At 36.1% G+C, this 23107-nt stretch overlaps 1 protein-coding gene across 6 annotated transcripts in view; it reads right to left on the bottom strand.

Moving 5' to 3' along the window:
* ATG7 (autophagy related 7) overlaps window positions 1-23107 on the bottom strand; it is a 131442-nt gene that overhangs the window by 46566 nt on the left and 61769 nt on the right. Inside the window, exon 19 of one of the 6 annotated variants that reach the window (XM_064518830.1) lies at window positions 4812-4839. The exons of the other annotated variants lie outside the window; for them this stretch is intronic. Coding sequence (XP_064374900.1) covers window positions 4816-4839 — 24 coding nt within the window. The 3' untranslated portion in view covers window positions 4812-4815. The remainder of the gene's footprint in view (window positions 1-4811; window positions 4840-23107) is intronic. 6 annotated transcript variants of the gene reach the window in all.

Genomic DNA, 23107 nt, shown 5'->3' with positions numbered 1-23107 from the left:
ACGCCTTGTTTTAGAAAAGACTTGAAGCCCACTCTGCCTTGTCCACAATAATAATGAACTAAAACAGACTTTCTGAGGAACTTCTCAGCTAAGGCATATAGACAACAGCGGTAGCCACACTACAGACCTAACTACTGGGTCCACTGCCTACATTCTTTTCTTCTTGAAAAAATTATTTCACATGACTTTTATATAAATTTTAACTACTGTCTTAAACAAAAGGAACCTCCCTCTCTCCTCTACCCCTAATGCTTCTTAGAAAGTCTGGGAAGTGAACAAGTGCACAGAGCTAGGTGGAAGGAGGAGGGAGTAGGTCTGCGCACCATTACTGTAAAACCAAAGGTGCATTAGCTCTCAGTTTATAGGAGTTAAAGAAGCCTAGCTTGGGCCATAGTGAATCACAGCCATACAAAATATTTACTGAACATGGAAATATCTCTATTTACTTTCTCACTGTTTGCATAGGTAATGTTCTGGTGATTGAAGAGGCAGTCATACGAGCAGTTTTCTCTCTTCAAAAGGAAGCCTGCGAGGGCTCTCAGCCCTCCGCTCAGAGGCACCCTGCGTGCGAGCCTGCTGGGGGGCCGCGCTGGCGTTCCCGCACACAAACTGGAGCAAGGACCTTGCTGCTCTCTTCCGTACGAGCGAACTGATAAACATCTGGTCTTTGGAAAAGACTTTGTGATGTTTGGATTTTGTACCGGCAAACTACTCACACACACTGTGGTATATCATCACATGATACTGTACTTTTCCAAGAAAAACCTAGTAAAATGAAAATACTTCATTACCATGAACTCGTTTCTTAAAAGTTATATAATTACTGTGTAATCTCCTTATAAGATCTTATTTATTTTAACTTTAATTATTCACTTGCACTAAAGCATTGGTTCATAAAATAAATCTTTTCGTTAGAAAAAAACCCACTTTTTTTCCTTCACTGCATATATTTTGTTTACCACAAGCCAAACTGTTATTTCACATATGTGAGAAGAAAACTGGACTGAATACATATGATATAAACTATTGGCAAAGGAAACACAAGAGCTTGCCATTGAGAAAATTAGATTCACAAGAAACGCCTTTTACTTTATCCAAAATAAACAAACAAAAATATTAAAAAGAAAAAAATGTATGAAAAGAAAAGAGAATTTTCAGGTAATTCTGAATGTCCAAGTTCTTTATCTTTGAAAGACCTATTTCAATTGTATGTACACCAAAACACTAGTGTTACTACACTGATTAAATATAAAGACAGAAAGTTATGAATTAGTATTTTTATTCAAGTAGGTTTGGTAAATTAAAGACTGTATTTTTCACTTGTTTAGCAAGAGTGAAAACTCCTAATTACCCTATCAAAATTCTGATCAGAGCTTGAGGAATGAATTTTTACAGTCCGTGGCTTTCATTAGTTTTTACTCCACCTTGCTTGGTCCACAGCCTATAATATAATCTGTCCTGGTCTGATAAGATATTCTATTGCCTTAACTTCAGGGATCAAGAAAGAGTATATATTTAAAAAACAAACCTCTGGCACACAGTATGTACGATTTACTGCAGACTAATAGTTAATCTCAAGATAGAAGTTTGTCACACTTGCAGTGTTTGCATCCTTCTAGTTTTCTGCTAGGGAAGAAAATTGTTTTCAAGCAAATATATGCTTGTAAAATTTAAACTAAAACGATTTCAATAAACAGCTCGATTGCACAAAACTTCCACAAATTCTGTCCTTAGAGAAGTTTTGTAGGTGCAGAATTTCTCAGATAAGGTAGACACAGGTTAGCAGACAAGTTAGACACAAGTTAGGGAGAAAACATACTGTAAAGCTGCTACATAATTTCACTATTCTAAACAAATATTTTCTAAAATGTATTCTACCTATGATGTATATTTTTATATTATCATTAATGTCAAATGTCAAAATTATCATACTATCATTATCATTTCATATCATCATTAACGTACTACTAAGAATCAGATTAAATATATGATATTAAATACCACCAGCTATTTCATGCTGTTCCTTATCTCAAACTATCCAGTTAAAACAAGTGTACATTTCTTTTGACTTTGCAAGAATGAAAGGTAAATGATGCACACACCTATAATTTTAATGCTACTATTTTTCCTACTATTTTTCTAAATTTTACAGGTGGGAAAATGATGAAAGTTAGGTTGAATCCCCTGACAAAAAGCCATACAAGAGCAGAAACAAAACTGGGACTGGATTCAAGGAATCCTGATTGCTCCTTTTCTACTGGTAATGCACACTGCATTCTAAACCCAAAACAAAAATAAAAGATGTGAGAAATTCAATGACAAATGGAGCTGTCCTTTCATCCCTGTCACAGCTGCAAATTTTGGTTCAGATTTAGTTATGCTAAAAGTCACACTTCCACAACACAGCACAAAATACCGTCAGATTAGAAGCCTTAAATGTCTCGTTAGCATAAATACTTTGCCTTTCAACTCCTCGATTTCTCCTCTACCAATAGCTCCAAGATGATCTTAGCAGGTATAAACATGCTCTCTTTTAATTACAGAACTGAAATACTGCTGTAACAGTTTCCCAGTTTCAGCAAATTATAATCAAGTACCCATTGTGCATAACAATCATATAATGGCGGAAAAAACATAATAAAGAAAGCTTTAATGAAGAATGCTGGAAACTGGCCAGAATTTTATGGCAGTGTGCTCAAAAAGAAAGAGTTATAATCTGCATTTAAGATTAAGAGATGCTTTTAATCCACATGGCCAGAATTAAAAAGGCAGTGCAGTCAGATTTTGATCAAAAGTTAGTACAACATGAAAGTAACAAAAATCCCCCAGTAAACTGCTAATTATTGCAAACATAGGTTGCATGTTCATTTTGCATCAGGAAGAACTTTGAGGAAAACATAATATGAATGTGTTACTTTCTCTAATAATTTACTTATCTGCTAACTTTTTGGATAAAAAGCTCAGAATTGTTTAACAGGACAAAATCCACTTGCTGTTGTTTATATGGGGAATTACTTTGAGAATTCCATAGAAAAAAATATAAAGGAGTTTGCAAAACAAATCACAAATTAATTCAGGTAAGTATATATATAATTTTAAGATATAGCTAAGTAAATTACAGCTGCTGCAACAGCAAGTTGAAAAGGTTTTTGACTTAAACATAACCTCAGTATTGTATTATTAATATAGAAGAAATCCAAGTTTCAATTTGGTCACCTCTCCTTTAAGTCACTTGGAGCTGCTCACATGCTATTTAATAACATTAGCTTTCCCAGATTCATCCCTAAGTCAGCCAAAAGGACATGAGATCTTCTAGTTTGTATAAACCCCGCTGTAAAAAGACTGTTCATCATTACAGACTCGTCGCTGGATGTGCGCGAACAGGCAGCTTTCTGTACGGCTTCCACAAGCATGCCGTGCGATGAGCCCGACCAGCCCGTCTGCGGTCAAGGCCGGTTAGCCAGTAAGTTGTTGAGTAGCTCTGAATCTCTAAAACTAATGTCATTCTTCAGCAACTAGGAAGTGAAAACATCACTTCATTTTATTGAGCAAGATAGCAGTAAGATTTTATTTTTTAATGGCCTTCTTTCTGCTTCTATGACTTTCATACAAACACCACACTGGAGAAGTACACATAGATGATCATTTCTCAGCTCCTTCGTAATAAAAATTCGTATCTTTTGCAAGGGTTTTATGTTGTGGAAGTAGAACCTCTGTAGTATTTGTCAAGAAACTAGAAATCAAGGAATTCAATCAAGACGAACTTGCAAAAAACCCCCAGCTCTACTACCCCCCCAAAATATGCAAAGAACGACTTGGTTTGCACACCTACTATGCTTAGTCCGAAGCTTACACCCATTTCTTTGAGGTTTTTGCTGAGGCCAAGCCAGCACTGAACCATCATATAAATCATTCCCTCGCTGTTACAAGTCAGGAAAACTGGTTCAGACAGAAACGAGTAAGGATCTCCTGTGAGGATCTGCTTAGCGTAGATAGCGTGCAACTCCCAACGTCTACTGAGTAGTGTCACTTCACAGTGTCAGATTAAAGGAGCCGAGAAAAATTTGCTGAGAATATGCGTGATACACAGCTTTGGCAGAAGAGCAGGAAACTGAGGCTCAAGTGTCTTTCCAAAACGCCAGGCAACAGGTTCATACTGGCTGCATAGTATTTTTCCATTTTTAAATGTCATAATTTCCTGTGTGAGTTCGCTAAGGGTTAGTGAAATATTATTGAAATGAATCAAAATCAGAAAAAAAATGCATCAGCTCAACTTGATTTGAATTATAAATTATCCTTCTGATGATAACAAGATCTCTTGGATTGTGTGCAGATTGAGCAGTAGAAAGGAAACCTTGTCCAAAAGCAACAGAGCACACTGCTATGGGCATGCAAGTGCTCTCCCTTGGGCAATACGCAATCCAGCAATGTTAATTCCCCCTCCCTCCCCAATTTTTAACACAAAACTCTTCTGCAATATCAACAGTACTAGGGTTTGTGCTGCACCTAGAGCTGCTGGTGTTGCATTAATGCTGCGCCAGGTTATTGTGTCAGTAAAATATGAACTGTCACTTGCAGTAGTTTACGCACGGGGCTGGAAAAGCCAGTGTTAACATAAATGTTATTACAGTAGACTAAACATCAAAAACAGTCCAGAAAGAAGCAAGAAAGAAAAACAGATAAAACTATGTGTGTGAATTTATTAATGAAAAATACAGAAGGAAAAATTAATGCAGGAAAAAAACTCAAACTTGCCAAAATAAGTACAAAATGCAAAAGGAAGTAGAAAGCAAGCAGCCGCCTTACATTACCGAACTATGCTGGCTCTCCTTCCAGAACCTGCGGAGATCAATGAACGGATGCCATGCTTAGTCCTGTATCCGAATAATATTGCTAATAGTGTATTTGCTAATCCGAATGGCATTTATTCACGTTCCAAAACTCTCCACTCTCTCTGCTGATACAAGAGTATTCTTAGGATAATTACGTTTAAAATTATAAAATACCATATTGAAGTAAACATTGGAGAAAAATTATTACAAAATATGCATAAAAATGTTCCCCCAAATCTTTGTCTTGTTTATTTGTGCAACGCTTGCAATTGTTTTTAAGGGAGTCATAAAAATTCCTGACTCACTAGGAGTCCATTCATGAAGGCAATGGATTTCCAGAGGACCCAATTTTTTATGCAACTCGAGAGAAATATTTTTGGATACAAATTAAGAAAAAATGTTTTTAAACTAATAGTTTTATTCCTTAAAATTAGCAGAAAACTTGCCTAAAACATAAACAATGAAAATTAAACAAAATAAAGACCACAAGTCTTGCAACCTAAATACAATACCCATTGTCTGGACTTTCCTATTTCCATGAGGAACATCTGCTTTTCATTTTGGATTAGAACATTCTGCTAAAATTACTAATATACTTGGATTTAATTTAATTTAATTTAATTGTAAGATTTAAAGGAGGACAACTTTAGCTATGATCAGATCACTGTTCCATAACTGCAAATTCATATTCTAACTCTGGAAACGGCAATTAAAATCTAATGTTGAATCCTTGTTGAAGTAAGTTTTGATGATCTCAGAATGAACAGTAGTTCTCATCAGAAAAAACACCACATAAAACTCAGACCAACTGGCAACATTTGTCACTGTTCAGCCAAGAAAAATTTGGCTAGCAACTTGATATCTTTGTAATTCCAAGAACTTCCAGTATTTTTCTGTGAAGAGATACTCACTCACCAGAGATAAAAAGTAGACATACAGTGCACTCAAGTCAATGGTGAGAAGAGCAATGACAAATTTCTCGCTGGTATTTCACTTATTTGGCTCTTGTGATTAGCGCATAAAGATATACAGACATTTGAGCTCCTAAGAGCATTTAACCACAAAAAGGGGCCTAACTCTTTTTGCCTGTGTGTGGGGGGTGAAGATGTATATGGGAATTGTTAGTAATGTAAACATGCTCCAGCTAGGAACAAAAGAACAAAACACTAGGACCTAAAGAAGCTGACAACAGCTCTGCTATCAAAGACTCCAAATTACAATACAGCAGATTCAGTCCAGCTTTTTCATGTGCTCCGCTGCTTCATGGAACTCTGCGAGAATGACAGTAATATTTAGGAGAGAAAGTATAAAATGTATAAAATATAGAAAACCCCAATATAAAAGCCTGACAGAAAAATGTATGAGCTGAAAACAGATGAACGCATGTCTGAACTCACTGCTAGTCTGCATGTGAGGGCAGGTACCTGTTCCTGACAATGCATATACAGCATTTAAAGGGAAAGATAGAGGTTGCTTTGTTTTTAGGGCAGTAAGTATGCACAGTTTCCCTTTAGGAGCATGGAAATTACATTAGATCAAATATTAGACTCAGGGAGGGAGAAGCAAAGTAAAGAAAAAAAGGAAAAAAAACCTCTCTCTATTAACTTCAGTTAGTATTTAAAATGTAACTTTTGATGTTTAATTGCCAAATCTGTAAAGTAACAGGACTTAACAGCAGATGCACATTAGAATAATACTTCAGGTACAAACTGTCCCACACAGGAGCCCAGGCGAGGAAGGTTGCTGAGAAGGAGCAAGGGATTGAAAGAATATTTCCCCCAAATGACTGTCAAATTACACTTGATACTTAACATTCAAGAAAAACAGGTACTGACAATTTCTTATTGCTCAACCAGAATATAATTATCAGAAGACGCATGTTTGTACAAGAAGAATTGGAAATCAACCTGTATTTCAGATGACTAAATTGACTTTACAAGTACAAAGAGAATAAGCACTGAGGCAAGTCAATTATTCAGCGAATCCTTAAAATGGCATACAGGCCATCGCACACACACAGGAACCTAAGAAAACAAATGAAATACCAATGCAGCACTTGATCCTCATCTGAAGTGTTGGTCTTGGTAAAGAAAAAATTTAAATAATTATTTCTGCTACATAACCAGTCAACAGCTTCACTGTAACTACCAATGTATTTCACCTAAGTTCTCAAGGATTTGTTGAAAATGGAAGGGTTTGCAAGCATAAACAGAATGTCATATTTGTTACTCCCCCAGACTTTGTATGAAAGAAAAAAAGATGGAAGAAAATTTCTGATTTTTTTTTTTAACATGACAACCTTCTCACAAAAAACTGCAAAGAAAGAACCATTTATGAATGAAATGTTGCATGGTTTTCTGATTAAAAAAAAAAGTCCACTATTAAAAAGTAAATTGCTCGGAAGCATTCCTGTGTCAACTTCAGTGCTACTGTTATAACGCAGTAATACAAACATAACAAATATCTAGAACTGTTTATTCAAAGAGTTGACCATTAAATACATGAAGCAAGTTTGTAAATCTGGAAGCGGGAAAGATTGACATTTTAATTTCAAATCATGCAATGTGAATGCATATGCACGCTGAAAATAAAACAAACAGATGATACAAATTAGAAATTCAAAGCTAATACAGAGAGGTACAGGAGAAAGTATGGATGCCACAGGAGGTGAGAGAAAGTGTGGTGAAATACTTGAACACAGTTAACAACAGATGGGACTGAATAAATGGATGAGAAAGCACAATTTCATGACAGCTTCAAAAGCTAAACCAATACTGAGAAGAACAAAAAATAACTGTAATGGAAGGTTTAGACAAAACTATACTGGAATAGGACTTGAGTATTTTACAGTAAATTGGAAAAGCACAATAGAAGAATGAGGCCTTTTGAATAGTTGAAAGAAAACATTTGTGGCCCATGAATGAAATAGTCCTATATCCTCCTCCCTGGACCCCCTCCCCCCAAAAAGTCAGAGTAAAAGAGAAACTGAGAAAGCATCTAAGAAAAAAAATATATATAATTTTAGTGGTTTGCATAGTATCAACCTCAGTGACTATGTCAGTTTAGGCACAAGGGAGAAAAGGAGCCATCTTAGTCCAAACAGTCTTAGAATGCACCCACCTTTAGGTGGGATACACTGAGAAAAATCAGCTGAAAGCTTGCAAGAGGAGATAGATTCCAGCTGTTCTCCTTTGTGGACTAACAGATTTTTCCTACGTGTCACTAGCATATACTATGGTAGGAGATCATTCCCATTCTTCCTTCTTTCCTCCGTCTCTAGAGACATACAGAGTGGACTGCTAGTACTTCAAGATTTTGATTCTGTAATGTCTTGTACAGCGTGGAGCAAGACATGAAAAGTTAACATATCCCAATGCAATTTGAAACACAGGTTTTGCAAGTCAGCATGCAACGTTTCAGATTAGAAAATGCTTTCCACATTGCTTCTGCAGACAGTCCACGACCGCGTAAATGGTAAGGCCCAGGCATTTCCAGGAAGAACAAAACGTTCAGGGCAGTCAGGTGCGTTCTGTTTGTTTGTTTTCAAACGGTGCTCATGCAGTTCAGAAGGACGCTGCTCTATGCTTTTCTACCTATTTACTTACATTTACTGTGAGTATAAACACACACACTGCACCAGTGTGTCTCAAAACCATGTAATGTATAAGTGCATTTTAAAAAAAACAGTCATTTAGGCAAGTTGTGACAGACAGCACACTGTCTGTCCATGACATTAAATAAAAATTAGCACATTCAACTGCAGTTAATACATCACTTTCAAACACTCCAGCATACATGAAGCACGTTACCTTAAGAAATTATACAATATGCACCTGGATTATTCCTTACTTTCCACCTTCCCTTGCTATTATCTACCCAGAGCCTCATGCCCCAACTGTTAAAGGTACCAAAAAAAAAAAAATCCACAAACAAAAACAGTATAGATCAAAAATTAGTGTTTATTTTGCAGGGAAATGTTTTAACAATGTTGAGAGCTTAATTTAATAATCAAACACTAATTGGAGAGAAAAAAATATCATGGAATACTTAGATGAGAAAACTATTACTGCTCTTGATGTAGTTTCGTCCTATATGCAGAAAGTTAAAAATACTGGGAAAGAGCTTTTCCCAATTTACTGAAATCCAATTTCAGACTGGATTTCATCCAGGTCTATACCTCAAAGGCAAAAGGGGTTAGTCATGTTTTTACATAGCTAGATTCCTGAGTCACACTACAGAGGGAGAATCAAAGGCAACTGAAGAACAATTTCTGCCATTAAATATCTTCTTTTTATAGTCTTTCCTATAAGAAACAAATGCAGTAAGACTGCATTTCAAAACTTAAATCCCTTTCATCAACAATTATTGCTCATTTCTCATTCACGTATAAACAGTCACACTTAGACACGTAACACTAATTCTGCAGCATGGTAACACAAGAGCAAATGATGACTAATCAAGTAAATCTAACATCCCAGCAAGTAATATGTAATTAACCAGATGCTAAAATAATAATCATTTTGAAACACCTCTACAGTACTACAGACTTCACATTCTGGAAGGGAATGCAGCTGACTGGTACTGTTAGAAGTTACTGGATGCCAGACTAGTCTCTGAGCTGCGTTAATGAAGCAATGTTAAAATACAGCCAATTGTGCAGAAGAGCCAAGATTAATGGGATGGTCAAAATGATGCGATATGCATACACTAAACTCTCATTTCACATCAAAAAGAGACCTTGCAGCACCCCAGCCCATCAAAATACTGTTACAAATTCATGTTTCATCAGCTCTTCTAATTCCTAACCGTGACTAAATCTTGGAGATGGCGCAGAAAAAAAATAGAAAATTAATTCCTTTGTTTCTACAGCCACATCTTCTCACATTATATACTGCCTCTTTGCCTGAGGCTTGCAGTCTCTGGTCTTCTAGTCTCCTCTATGTCTCTCAAACACAAACATTGATAGCTTGCTCACTCTGCCCATGTCGTATTGCAACCAGCTCCAGACCCCCTTCAAACTACAACAGCTGCCAATTCCTTTTTCTGTTCCCAGGACAGTTCCGTTTAGATTTTCAGTGCTGGGCAATTCTCGTCTTGCTCTCCTAGGTTGAAAGTATCACAAATGACCAGCCCACTGATATTGTCACCACTCATCCTCATGCTTTCTCCTACAGCTTTCCAGATGCTGACTACTCCCACCACCGCTTCCCTCCAAGACCCAGAGCACAGACACCTCTCCCCAGGAAGTCAACAGACCAGTTTCTCTCCCACGTGCATAGAAACGGTAAGTCAATTAAGAAAGGTGCTTAAGCTGATGTCTCAAACACGTCAATTCTGATGCATGCCATGCCTGTTAAAAACTGGATTGATTCAGTCTCTCTGTGCAAATGCCTGATTTACTACTTTCTGTAAATCATGTAGCAATTCAGGCTTAAAGAATACTACAATGAAATTCATCATCAGTTCATCATCAGTTGAAGGCTGTCAAACCTGCTGATTCATTTTATCAGCATTTACTGAGCTTCACTAAGTCTAGTCCTAAACATGTTTTCACCAAAATAATGAAGTTATATATAACTCAAAGCTGCAGCACCTATAAATCCTTCAAGCCTTTGGCAACTTCTTTAATCCAAAGTAATCATGTTTCCTTGTATAACAAGTCTTGTGATGTCTGTAACAGCATCTCACTATAGTAACAACAGTCTTAGTGTTATGGCTCTCTTGCATGCCTGAAGTATTAATCAGATCACATATTTAAATATGAAATTAGAGTACTCATGATACTTTCTCTGACACAGATATACTGATCAGAACCCCCCACCAAATTAAAAAAAGTACAATAGATCTAGACTGTGAAGTTGTTTTTGAAACCAGAATCAAACATTGCAGCTTTCTGGTTATTGCTTTACTCTCTTCACTCTTCCCTTCGTGTTAAAGTAATATTCCTAAACAGGCAGTTTTTTTCCATAAGCAGTTTCTGCTACTACAAGAGTTCTTTGCTTTTTGTTTTAAACAGAAGAGGGGGAAGCGAAATCCCACACTACAATCAAGATCAAGGAGAGCAGATTTTATGCTAGAGATGGTGAACACCACTTTCCTCTGAAAGCAAAAGGTAAAAGATAAAAAAAAAAGCATAAATCTACATTCTAGCTACATATTAAACAATATTAAACTACATATTATACCTTAAATAATTAGCCCAATTTCTATCAGCAAAGTAGCCCCAACCACCATTAAACGAAACTCCAGGAAAAGCAATTACCAGGGAGCACACGGTAGCTGAGTGTTTGAAGTATTTCATCACCCATCTAAAAGTGTGAGCTTGAGTTTCACAAACTGGACTCATTCCAAAGGTTGTCCCCATTTAATCCACCCCACCGTTTGGGGAAGCAAAGACAGCTGGAGAGGATGACAACCGTATCAATGCCCATGCATGCTGCTGGCACATATGCACGCCAGCGCAGTTGGCCAGGCTCACTCAGTATGCGTGATTCAGTACGTAACTCTCACGGGAGCTTGCCTGTTACATTATGCTACTAGAGAAAATCTGAAGTATTGTGAAAGCAGCAAGAAAGCGTATTACCCTGGCTGTTCTTCAGTTAATACAAATGGCGCAGCAGCCATTCACATAGGAAAGCTACAACAGATGATCTTTAATCCTTTTACCTGAATGACTTCATTTATCTTTCATAATTCTTTTAAATATTTCTTACAGTGAGCCAAACTCATGAAAAGAAGGTTCTTTTGGAGGCCAGAAATAACATGTCATTTTGTATTTGCCCTGCCTTTTTCCATTGCCTTTTTCAATACTACTCAGAATTATAATCAAGCCTCATAAACTTTACAATAATCATCAGATAAGTGTCTTTCCTTGAAGACATGTATAAGATGTAAGAATTTATTACAGATAAAGTTATTTGCCTGTGGAGAAAAGGATAAAACAAATTTCAGTGACTGATACACTCTACCACCCATCTCTATTCTTACAAAAATATCAGTACAGTAATCATAGGTGCAGCAGTACAGTGCAGTATTGCCACTATTTTGGTATGCACCGTGTGCGGTAGAGGCAGATCCAGAAATTAGTACATATAATTCACTCACCTGTTTAAAAGAAAAAAGCTACATAATTGCCAGCTAACACAATTAATATGAAATGCATGTTTTTACAAGGGTTATTCAAAGAGATAGTATTTGTGGGAAGAATGAGTCATAGGAGAGCAAACTTCATATACTATAGTTGCTTAAAGTGAGAAGACAAAGGGAATCAGAACTTAGATTTTTTTTTAAATAACCAAGAAACATTAGCCAAACAGCTGTTGTAATAATTTTAAATAGCTTTGTTATGCCTTCATATTCTTTCCCAGTAGTTTTTTCTTTTTCTTTTTAACTTTCATTTTGGGTTTGCTATTGTTGGCACATTGTTTCACTAGACATTACATAAATAAACTTTTCAACAACACAAACCCTTTTAAAACTGCATCTCTTAACCCCAATCCCTTGAGAAGTTGGAAGGGAAGTTACAACTTAAATCTCCTCAGGTTTACATGTGCATCCCCTTCTCTATTTCTGTCACTTTTCTTCCTGCTTTGGTTAGTGACAAAATCAAAGGGCGTCTTAGATGCTACCTCCTTCTAAATTACAGTTTACATCTTTTCCTTAACTATGTATGCATTTTTGTATTTATTGATTCACCTAAATAATTTCACATTTATCTTGCAAGAGATCATATTCACTGTCAGGAAGGTTTGTATCTGTACTTAAAAGCTTTTTTGGAAAATTATTTCATGTACAGTAAGTATTTAAACAGAACCCATACTTTAATATGACAAAGTATTAACATGCCCACAACTCACAGATCTTAAAATATTTTTTGAAAATCATTTCAATAATCTCAGTGCTTTAATTTAATCCCACATAGACTGGTTTTATTATGTTTACTTACTCTTGCATTTTATCTGGAACAGGGTCAATTCACTTAGTTTGCTATAAAAAGAATCATGTACCATTAAACAATTTTTTTATTATTGAAGCATAAAATATTGTATCTACATGTATCCCTTCATACACAGAGATTTCAGCATAACAGCGATGCATAATCATAGAGCTCCCTGAATTCACAGAAGGACAGAAACATACATTGAGTACACGGTGCTTTAACTGAGTACAACACTTACATGAACACTTAATTTGGATAATTTTGAAAGGGATATTTATGCACAAATTGAGGACTGTTTTTAGTAAATTTATTATACTAAAATTATCTGAGGTTTATCTAGTTTTCTTTTTATGCATTAGAGGATCATACTATTATTTCTTTTACCTTACAAGAATGTTTCAGCCCCCTCCCATTGCTGTCAGGCTTTCTGCAGTGAGGCACACAGATACACTCCGCTGGAGCAGAATTGTGTGTTCCCCTTCTCCCTGTGTGATTCAAGGAGTGATTTCTCCAGTCCCACTTTTTGGAGTCCATAATAATTGTTCCTTCCAAATTTCTGAATCCTGGCATATCTGCTTAGGATGTTCAATCTGCATAATGCAGCACAAAGCGCAAGCAGTCTAACTGTGCCCTTCAGCAATAATGTCACATGTAAGACTAAGTGATGATCTGTTTGGTTATGTAGTTATTGCTGTATTTGTTTCACATCTGCACAAATATGATTATTCTTGGTTCTGTGACATTCAAGATAGGCAACCCAAAGTCTCTATACCCAAAGTCTCTATCATAACGGTAATCATTTTCTACTGAAAATCAGTGACTATATGCAAAGTTTAATTTTTTTTAATGTGCTAAAGAACATCAAAATTACCGACATCAAAGTCTAAGGATTTGCACTTGGCCCTCCTGCCATTGATGACAAAGTGCTAAAAAGCTGAGAAAGTTGGACACAACTGATACTACTTGCTTTGTATATGCATCTTGCTTTGCTTACAGAGGGACATGCAACAGTCATTTTAATTGCTTGCCTGTGCTTTTGTGTGTTAAGAGCTTCTGGTCCAATCTCCAACTCCAGTTAAATCATCTAGACATCCACAATTCTTCTCCACTGATAGGTATATCCTTTTTACCAATGTTTAGTCATGGTTTTCAATTCATACTAAAAATTGCAAGCTCAATCTAACTTTGTTAGAAAATGTTAGATTTCAAGGTATCTTACATTTTCCACTTACCAAAGCCATATACATTTACCCAGTAAACTACAGTGTTTTAAGATTGCTGCATAAAAATAAAATGACTTCAAAAATCATCATCACACCTCCACAGCAACAAAAGTTAACCAGCATATAAAAACAATATAATAAATAAATTCAATACCTCACCAGCACCTCTTATCAATGAAATATTATACATGAAGTACAGTTCTGAATTGTTGTTTCAGTGTCCCAGGCTCACTTAACAGCTGGAGAACGCAACAACTCATAGTCGATTTGAAGCACACTACCGGTTACTGTGGACGCATTAATCAACAGTCACTAGCAAGCTTACAATTTGCAGAAGTAACAAAAATCATGCATTTTGTCAGTAAGTTCTGTCAACCACTGCAGTATCATTAAAAAGTACTAACTTGGGCTGGGAGGTGGGAAGCAGCTGAAGGGGGAGATGGAGCAATATACTCTGCATATACAGTGGATGACTGTCAGGATTTAACTGCTTGGCAACTTGAAGACTTCGAGAAATAAAAACAGTTAGCTTAGACTTGTAGGGCTTCCATAATATGAAGAGTGTTTTTAAAGGCTGAAAGAGCAAGAACACAAACTCATCCTAACTTTTCCTTTTTCTTTCTTTTCTTTTTTTCTTTTTTCTTTCTTTCTTTTTTTTTTTTTTTTTTGGACATTATGTTCCCCAAACTTAACAATGAAGCCTTTCTCTCTGGGCAGGATTATTTATTGTGGGCACACATTAACTTCTTTTTAACGTCTCTTCAAGAAGTCAGACATCTTTCACTAACAAGCCAAGGACTTTCCTTGGAGCAGCTTGCACTTAACCTAACTAACAGAAGTTGTTGCTGAGAAAAACTTGATCACTGAGGTGACCCTTATCTTCTCGGGAACAAAAAGGCTAATCTTGGAATGAAATCTGGGTTTTAACTATGGAACTGGTCATTTATTTTTATCAGTGCTATGCTATCAGGTGGGCTCATCAGGACTCCAGCCAGCTCTGCTAAAACACAACACCTATGCTGCACAGCAAATTTCAGCTAGAAATCAGTTTTTCTAAATCAGGTTAAAATGTGTTCAAGAAAAAAAACCTTCTAAAAAGGAAACTTTAGGAGAACCTGGAGGAGAATAAGGCGAAGGAAACACCAACACTCTCTAGAGACATTCATTAAAGGGTAAAATACCAGGAAAATATTCTGAATCAAATAGAAAGAGATGTCAACACAGTAAAAGCTGTGGTTAGTACTCATTTCCAAGGCTATTCAAATTTGTTGTTACTGATCCATGGCTGTTTCATAAATCTCTGCAAAACTGGTGCCAATTTTAACCAAAAATGTTTGCTTTCTAGTGGCAGTATGGATGTAAATCTTTAAACAATCCTCCCGGTAAAATTACTCCATACTTCACAACAAAAGAAAACCTTGAACACATCATAAAACTTAAAATTGTGAAGTAGTTTACAAGGGTTTTTCCAAAGAGATTTCCAGAAAGAAGCAGCTCTCTCTTAATGCTGACAGTTTGTTATTAATGTTTTTGATGCTTGATTTTCTGTCTGATTGCTGTTACGTGAATTAGCAATTACTGGCATTAAAGGGAGATACTGATAAATCTCCATGATTTTTCAACAATCCTTGGCCTTATAAAATCAATAGTTTATAAAGTTGAAAAAAGCTACTACTCTTTGTACAGAGAAGTCGTGTAGTCAAAATTAGATGCTGACAGTAATAAAATACCAATGAAGTTTGTATCAGTTATAAGAGAATTGATAACACGATCTCTTATACAACTTTTAACACAAACTCCCTAAAAATGGTTTTAGAGATATTTCCAGAGGAAATACAGATGGTCAGAATAATGCAAACATGGTTGTTAACAATTAAATACTCTTAAGGACAACATTTAAAGGTTTATGAGATGAACAAAGTTTTTAAATACTGAAGTACATTAAATGCTGGGGGGGGTGAGGTGTATTCATACATAATACAGTAACTGCATTAACATTCAAACATCCAACAGTTTACTGAATACAGACTTGCCTCAAGAAATTCATAGCACCTTTGGGCAAGGCAACAATAGTATGTGTTTACTGAAATCTGCATCTGGTAGTAATTTGTCCAACAGCAAACTTTTTTCTTTTTCTTTTTTTTTACTTAAATAATCTACAGGGGCCCATATACTCTGCAACTGTTCATTTGCACTCGGATGCACATTGTATAATTTATGTTCTTAATTACAAAACACAGTTTATCAACGTGTTTCTCTGTGTTGTGTAATTTCTTATTCTTCATGTGAGAATAACAGAATGCATCTTGAACAACCTACTCATTCTTCACTGTAATAAAATATACTGAAATGGAATAGATTTAATCCATAAACTATTTTATCTTCCTTTTTTACTTATGTTTGCACTGGAGATTTTTCCTTTAGAGAAAAAAAAAATCAATGTATTTTGAAAAATCTAGCTAGAATTGCATCCCCTTTCCCCTCACCACTCCAAACACTGTCCCAATTTGTTCCTGATATACCTAGTTCAAAACTGTGGCCTAATCCAAAAGTCAGTTGTATTTATATAAATCCTCCTCTGCATGAACTAGCCAGATATTTTAGCAAATGCAATTCTTGTTCTCACCAGCTGCCTAACCCACAGCCCCATAGAAAAAGAAAGCTGCTTAGAGGGAGGGCAAAGAAAAGTCAGTATCCTGGGGAAGGAAAGAAAGGGGAGGCTGAAAGCCCTGTGAAGGAAGCCCCTGTTTCCCCTCCAAATATGCACTTGCTCCCTCTCAGTATATTAAATATTTATTTGGGAACTTCCATTTCTTGCTCACTGTGACTATCCTGCCTTTGCTAGAGTTCCAGTAGAGGAATTTTCTGAAATTACTTCAGGCATTACAAACCTTTTTTTTCCTGCTGGGACCTATACTGACACAGGCCTAGAGCCCTTCTGGTCTTCCTCACAGCAAGGCACAGAGAGTTAGATGAGCAGAACAAAGAGTTCAAATACACAGTAATTTTTAGGAACACTTAGTCATTGCAATGTGTGACATATCTGGATGTATATATAAGCATTTGGCTCGATCCGAAACGTAAGAGAGACCTGGAAACTTTCTGGTAGACCTTATGCTAAAGGAGATGGGGAAAGCTGACAATTTTGTAACCTTTATTCCAAAGAGGGGGATGTGTGAGAGTATTCAGAAGAGAGATGAATTTTTAGGTGGTTTGAGGAGGGTCCAACCTTTAGCTGGCTGGATTTTTTTTTTTCTTTTTTTTTTTTTTTTTAAGTAACCGGCATGATGATTTTTACTTCTATCACACCACACGTACCACATCTATGGTGGTATTTGCAACATGATTTCAGATCTCTTAGGTTTTAAGCAGTTTATGTTTCATTACCTTAATTTTTATGTAACAAAAATTATTTCTGGGCATAAAAATGTCCTACTTCAGTACCACCACTATTTGGAGAAGCAGGCAAGCTGAGAGCAGAGGGACGCAGTACAACATGCTTTCTACAGGAACAAGGTCAAAACCACTTGCTACTTCTCCTTGTCCGTATACAGAAAAAAACTGATTCCAATCACTGTCGAATAAGTAAATTTTTACAATTGAACAACAAAACTAACCTCTAATTAGTGCAGATTATGAAAAATGTAAGACAGTTACTCCCTAAAAGTCTACTGCAGGGATTTTTGAACCCAATTATCATGAGAGACAGAATACCCTGACAAATCCCAGGTTTTTGTTCTCATCCAAATGTTATTGTTACTGCCTTCACTAAACAGTGTGACCTCAGTGGCATTTAATTTCATTAAATCTACTCATGATTACACTCAGGTCTCCACTATTCCTCTTGCATAGTAGGCACTGACAGAAATCAAGGGCTACCTGGATTTTTGCAGATGCAGCATGAGAGGACTAGGTACAGTACCTGATGTACTATCTGCTTACCATTGCCTAGACCGCAGCCCGCATCTGGGGGAAATACAAGATGCTATCATGGTATTCAAACGGGGGATAAATGATATCTTGATTTAATGCAACAGGGATGTAAGAATTTCACAACAGTACTGTTCAACAGCCATTTGAACTAGCTAGAATATTCTCTCAGTCAGATGCAGCGGCGTAAGAAAGGCAAGTGATGGGAAGACAGGCTGCAGTGAATATTCCAGACAAAACAAATCCAAAATCTGTAACACAGTTACTATGCCAAGACAGTTGGACAGCTTAATATTGGGATAATAAAAATATTGCAGAGTGATATTTATAAATTACAATATATATTGTGACCCCTTTACATACATTAGGGTACTCTTCTCTGAAGGGAGAGGGAGAGGGCACACGAGGGAGAGGCAGGCAGAGCTGCACACTACTACTCTTATTGCTATTGCCTTTTTCATACCTTTTTCCCTTGTATTAAATATAAAAGCTACCAGTAGCACTCTTAACTTCTCAGTGACAGAATGATGACTGCTGAAATGCACAGCTGAGAATGCACAGAAGTTACTCTACCATTTTAAGTAAGATAAAAAGATTGAGTATTAAATCTATTAGAGGTTTAAAGCTATCAGTGGCTCTCACCAGTCAGATAACAACTATATATCTCAAACATATGATTAATGTTGTAACATAATAGCCCCTGCCAAGGCGCAGAGAAGAGGAAACAGAGCCCAAGAAGGGAACAGATTACGGGTCAAAAACATTTGGGCCTAGTGCTGGAGAAAATCCACAGAACCACAGAATTATTTAGAATCTCAGTGTTTAATTCCCTACAAATTTCAAGGTGCCAGAGTCCTAGAAAATTAGTCCAAATTTACAGCCAATCCATGTTCATAACTTAACAGCTTTGAAGTGATACATCACTTCGATGATTCCACACCAGCTTTTGGCATGGCTGTTCAATATTGTTTTAGCCTAAAAATCTGGGTAATCTTTAGTGATACAGTGTAAAGGCACTTTGCAAAACTCTATATTCATGGGCAATCTGGCTGAGAAAGGACAAAATATCAGTAGATTTTTTTAAATTTCCTTTCATCAGGATAAATGACACATCATTACATTTTTGTGCCTGGATTAGTAGATTTTGTGTCTGTGCCTGCTGATGGAGCAGTTAAAACACTTGGACAGCATTTCCTTATCTAAACACAGGGCAGGTGAAGTGGAAACACGGGAAATGAGACCAAGACAACAGAGATGTGCACTGATGCCTCAGTCAAATATCAGAAAGGTGGGAAGGTTCCTGGAGAAAAAGTTTTATCGTTATTACATATAGAAAAATGGACTTCTTGTCCAAAGCCAAAAAAAAGAGGAGGTGGAGGGAATTTAACACTGTCATAGTATTATACTATGCTTGCAGACACTTTATGACCTATCTGTAAGTTAATTCAAAGAAACCATCCTTTTTCAGTCCTCATCTGCCACATCTGACAGATAGGTCCTCTCTGCTTTCTCATTTAACTACCTAATGAAGGTTGTTAAACCTTTTTTTGAATCCTTCACATACTTTGAATCACAAAAGTCCTTGGTGCCACAGGAGGGTATGCCTAGACTGTGGACTTGCTTTAGAAGAACGGAGACCCTGCTAGGTCTATTATCCATTGCAGTTGCAGAAGCCATTTGTAACATTCTTTGCCTAGTAATATCAGAAACTGGTAAAGAAACGATAGAAATTCAGAATATGGAACAGATTCAAGCATATTAATGCTAATCCACTGTGATGGACCATTACAAGTGAAAACTGGGGGTACATCTTCCTCTGTCTTACGGAACACAAGTAGAAGTGTGACTTAAGTGTAGCAAGCTCTTCAGAGGTATGATTAGTCTCTACAGACATCAAAAAATCCATTCTTTTTTGAATTCTACAGCTTCATTATAGCATTCATTTCAAAATTTTTGGTGCTATATTCATCATCAACTACAAAGATGCTAAAATCTTTAAGTAAGTACAATTTACTATCATGACATAAATACAAGTGTTACTTCATCAGTTCAAGTACTCTGCAGATACAAGTTAAAATACTATCTAATGAAAGTAATAATTCATTAAAAAAGAAATTTAGTGTAGCCTTGCAACTGTACTTGAGGTCTTTGTTATCGTTAAAATTGGAAACATCAGAAAAGACAAACACTTTGATCCCTATTGGTAGAGAATGTCTCATACCGAACAGCACTAGCCTCCACTGATTAATATTGTTACAAAGAAGACAAACAATACCAAATTATTATCTAAACAAGCCGGCAGTCAAAAGCTATACATGCATGATGAAGAACATAGACTAAATATTAACTACAGAGGAATTTCATTCTAGAATAACAGTTTCATAGCACCTGGAAAGGTGTTACATTTACTAAGGCTCATTTTTTTTATAGCTCATATAAAATGAGGCAGTGGCTGCCATTTGTGGCATAACTTTTTCCCTTTATATAAAAACTGACGAGATTATAAATTTACTTATAGAAGTATTTTCCATTTTATAGCTATTTAAGATTTACTGTGAAATTTTATATAGAGATAGATTTAAACTCTATCAATTTTTGGCACTATGACAGCAATTCACAGTTTTAGCATGAATCCATGAAAAAATAAAATAAATTACCACCTGCTGCTAAGCTGTATGCCATTATTAGTCTACCATCAAGTATTTCATTTCTTTTAGTGGTTTTATTCTCAATTTTTTCTCCATATATTTGAAATTTCAACTAAAAAGACAGCTTCTGATATGAACCGTGACTTATATTTAAGAGTCCTTATATTTAATATTATTTCCATATCTCTGTCCCCCAAACAATTCTTACCTTAGAATTTGCAAAGAGTTTCAACTAATTTGGCTAATAAGTAGGCAAGCTGAATAAATTTGTCAAACGAGACAATTGTTCAGTAATCCCTTTTACTGAAGAATGTCAGTACCTACAAGTCAACATTGGCGAGTAAGCATATAGTATAAGGCTGCTTCACCTTTCTGAGACAAGGTCACATATGATGTTTATGATTATGCAGATTTTTTTCACTTGAAGTAAGATGCTTTCTAGGTCTGTACAGAATTACTATAGCTGTCCTCACTTTTAAAATCTCCCTTTGGAACCTGAACATTAATGAGGCTTGACTGCTGAAACTGTAACTGTACAGACTGCTGAGTCTGTAACTATAATACTCCAAGGTCTGGTATTACTGGAATCTTACCTTAAATGACTGGCAGGCTCTCATCTTTGAGATCTTCCTTCAAGCCTGAGCCTCCCCTGAAAGAAATCTTTCCATTCTGCACACCCCTAGAATCACCTGTCCTTCCCCTTTCTCTCAACTGGCAGCCAACTAAGTGAAACGACTGCACATGTCCCTCCCTGACCTGAAGGGGCAAACACGTGTTTTTGCAAATATTTATTGAAACATGAGTATTTGTGCACATCAGTTGTTGATGTAACTTAAGCTCTAGGATGAACATTTGAGTTCTAGTTAAGCCTTACACTGAAGTTATCAGGGGAAAGATGAAGAGATCATGTTTTAGTATAAAACAGATGAAATGCTTCACAGGTATTTCTCAATTCTTCCGAGAGTCTCCAAGCAGCAGAATAAGGTATCAGTATAAAGAACATTCATGGGCACGATTTTTGTTCAAAGGCTATAAAATTCAGTTTGAACTGTCTTGTGTTGATGGGGCAATTTCCCCTCCTTGGCAAAATTTCAACAGAAGAAATAACATAGATTTACCAAAACATAGTGGTGAAGGACAGCCTTAGTCTTAGTTAAGATGGATTTTAAAATGTATGTAAATTTCCAATGCATTCTGGTTGTTTTGCTATTACATGCCTTGAAAAGTTAAACAAGTCTTTTCTCAGTTGGATTATGTTCAACAGGACTTTTTTGCAGAAGAGATGTTACTATTATTTGAATATCTGGAAAATATTGCTGGATGAATAAAAGTGATAACTAACTGACAGTATAAGAAAAAAAAAAAACTAAAAGAATTCGAACACACCTCCCAAAATAAAAAAGATTAACAGAAATATTCCAGGGCAGGCCTGAATCAGTCAAAGTGAATTTCTCCTGGAACACACCAAATTAACAAAAATAATTAAATAAAATGCACAAAGAAAAGTCTGAAATAGTAATTCTGTTCTAAGAATAAGTAGTGTTATTTGCAGTAAATTTTTAATGATTGGTTAACAGAAAAAAAATCAGTAAGTCATGTAAATTTGTATTATAATAGTGCTCAAGTTGCGGGATTTTTGTTCTTTTTTTTTCCTCGCTATTCATATGATACTGTTTCAGTATTGAATATGTTCCATGATAACACAACGCATCAGAAACAAGCAGGATATTTTTAATAACAATGTACATTGGAAATGCACCAGAGGCACACTTACTTTCTGAGTTTTCTCCCAAATTTGGATAAGCACAAAGTTCACTTTTAATACCCACTGCCTATATATGCCTGAGCCCTATCTCCCAAGAAATAGTTGAAAATGTGGTCAGGAACAAGCTTCAAAAAAGCACATAATCATATTTAGAAAAAGGGGGGTTTCTATATTTTCTCCTATTCAATGATCTGCAACTATTTTACTAAGATGATTTTTTTGTTAAATTTTATGACACTTCCATAGGGTAAGAGCTCTAAACTGCATCACTTGTTTTTGTCATGGTGAACTGGCACAGCAAGGGGATTTTACAAATACCAAGTCGGGTTCGTTCATTGACCAAACGAATTTGTGAAAGAAACTGCAAATATTACGGACCACATTATAAGAGCCATAAAAACTGAATTACAAAGTGACTAAAGCAATATAACATAGACATTATGACCTGCTGGCACCAATGTCTGACCTTTATAAAAACAACCCCTTTCATTCAGAGATATGAACTCTGGTCCAGATCTAATTTGTTCCAGAAATCCTTAATGATTCTCTTGGATTGCATGAGTTCTGTCACTCTCGGGAGTTTAATCAGTCATACAATAAAGTGAATTTTTTTACATGTACTTAATGGTTTATTGCATACTCATGAAAGCAGAAAGTATAGCATACAAAGTAAAGCTTCCTAAAGCATCCAAGTAATTTAGGAATTTAAATCTTTAGTAAGAAAGTATCTTTATAGTTGAGAGCTGAGTCTCATTAAGAAAAAGGAGAAA

This window comes from Dromaius novaehollandiae, chromosome 12 (assembly GCF_036370855.1).
Source record: "Dromaius novaehollandiae isolate bDroNov1 chromosome 12, bDroNov1.hap1, whole genome shotgun sequence".
Classification (NCBI taxonomy): Eukaryota; Metazoa; Chordata; class Aves; order Casuariiformes; family Dromaiidae; genus Dromaius; species Dromaius novaehollandiae.
This window is presented reverse-complemented; position numbering and strand designations above follow the sequence as displayed.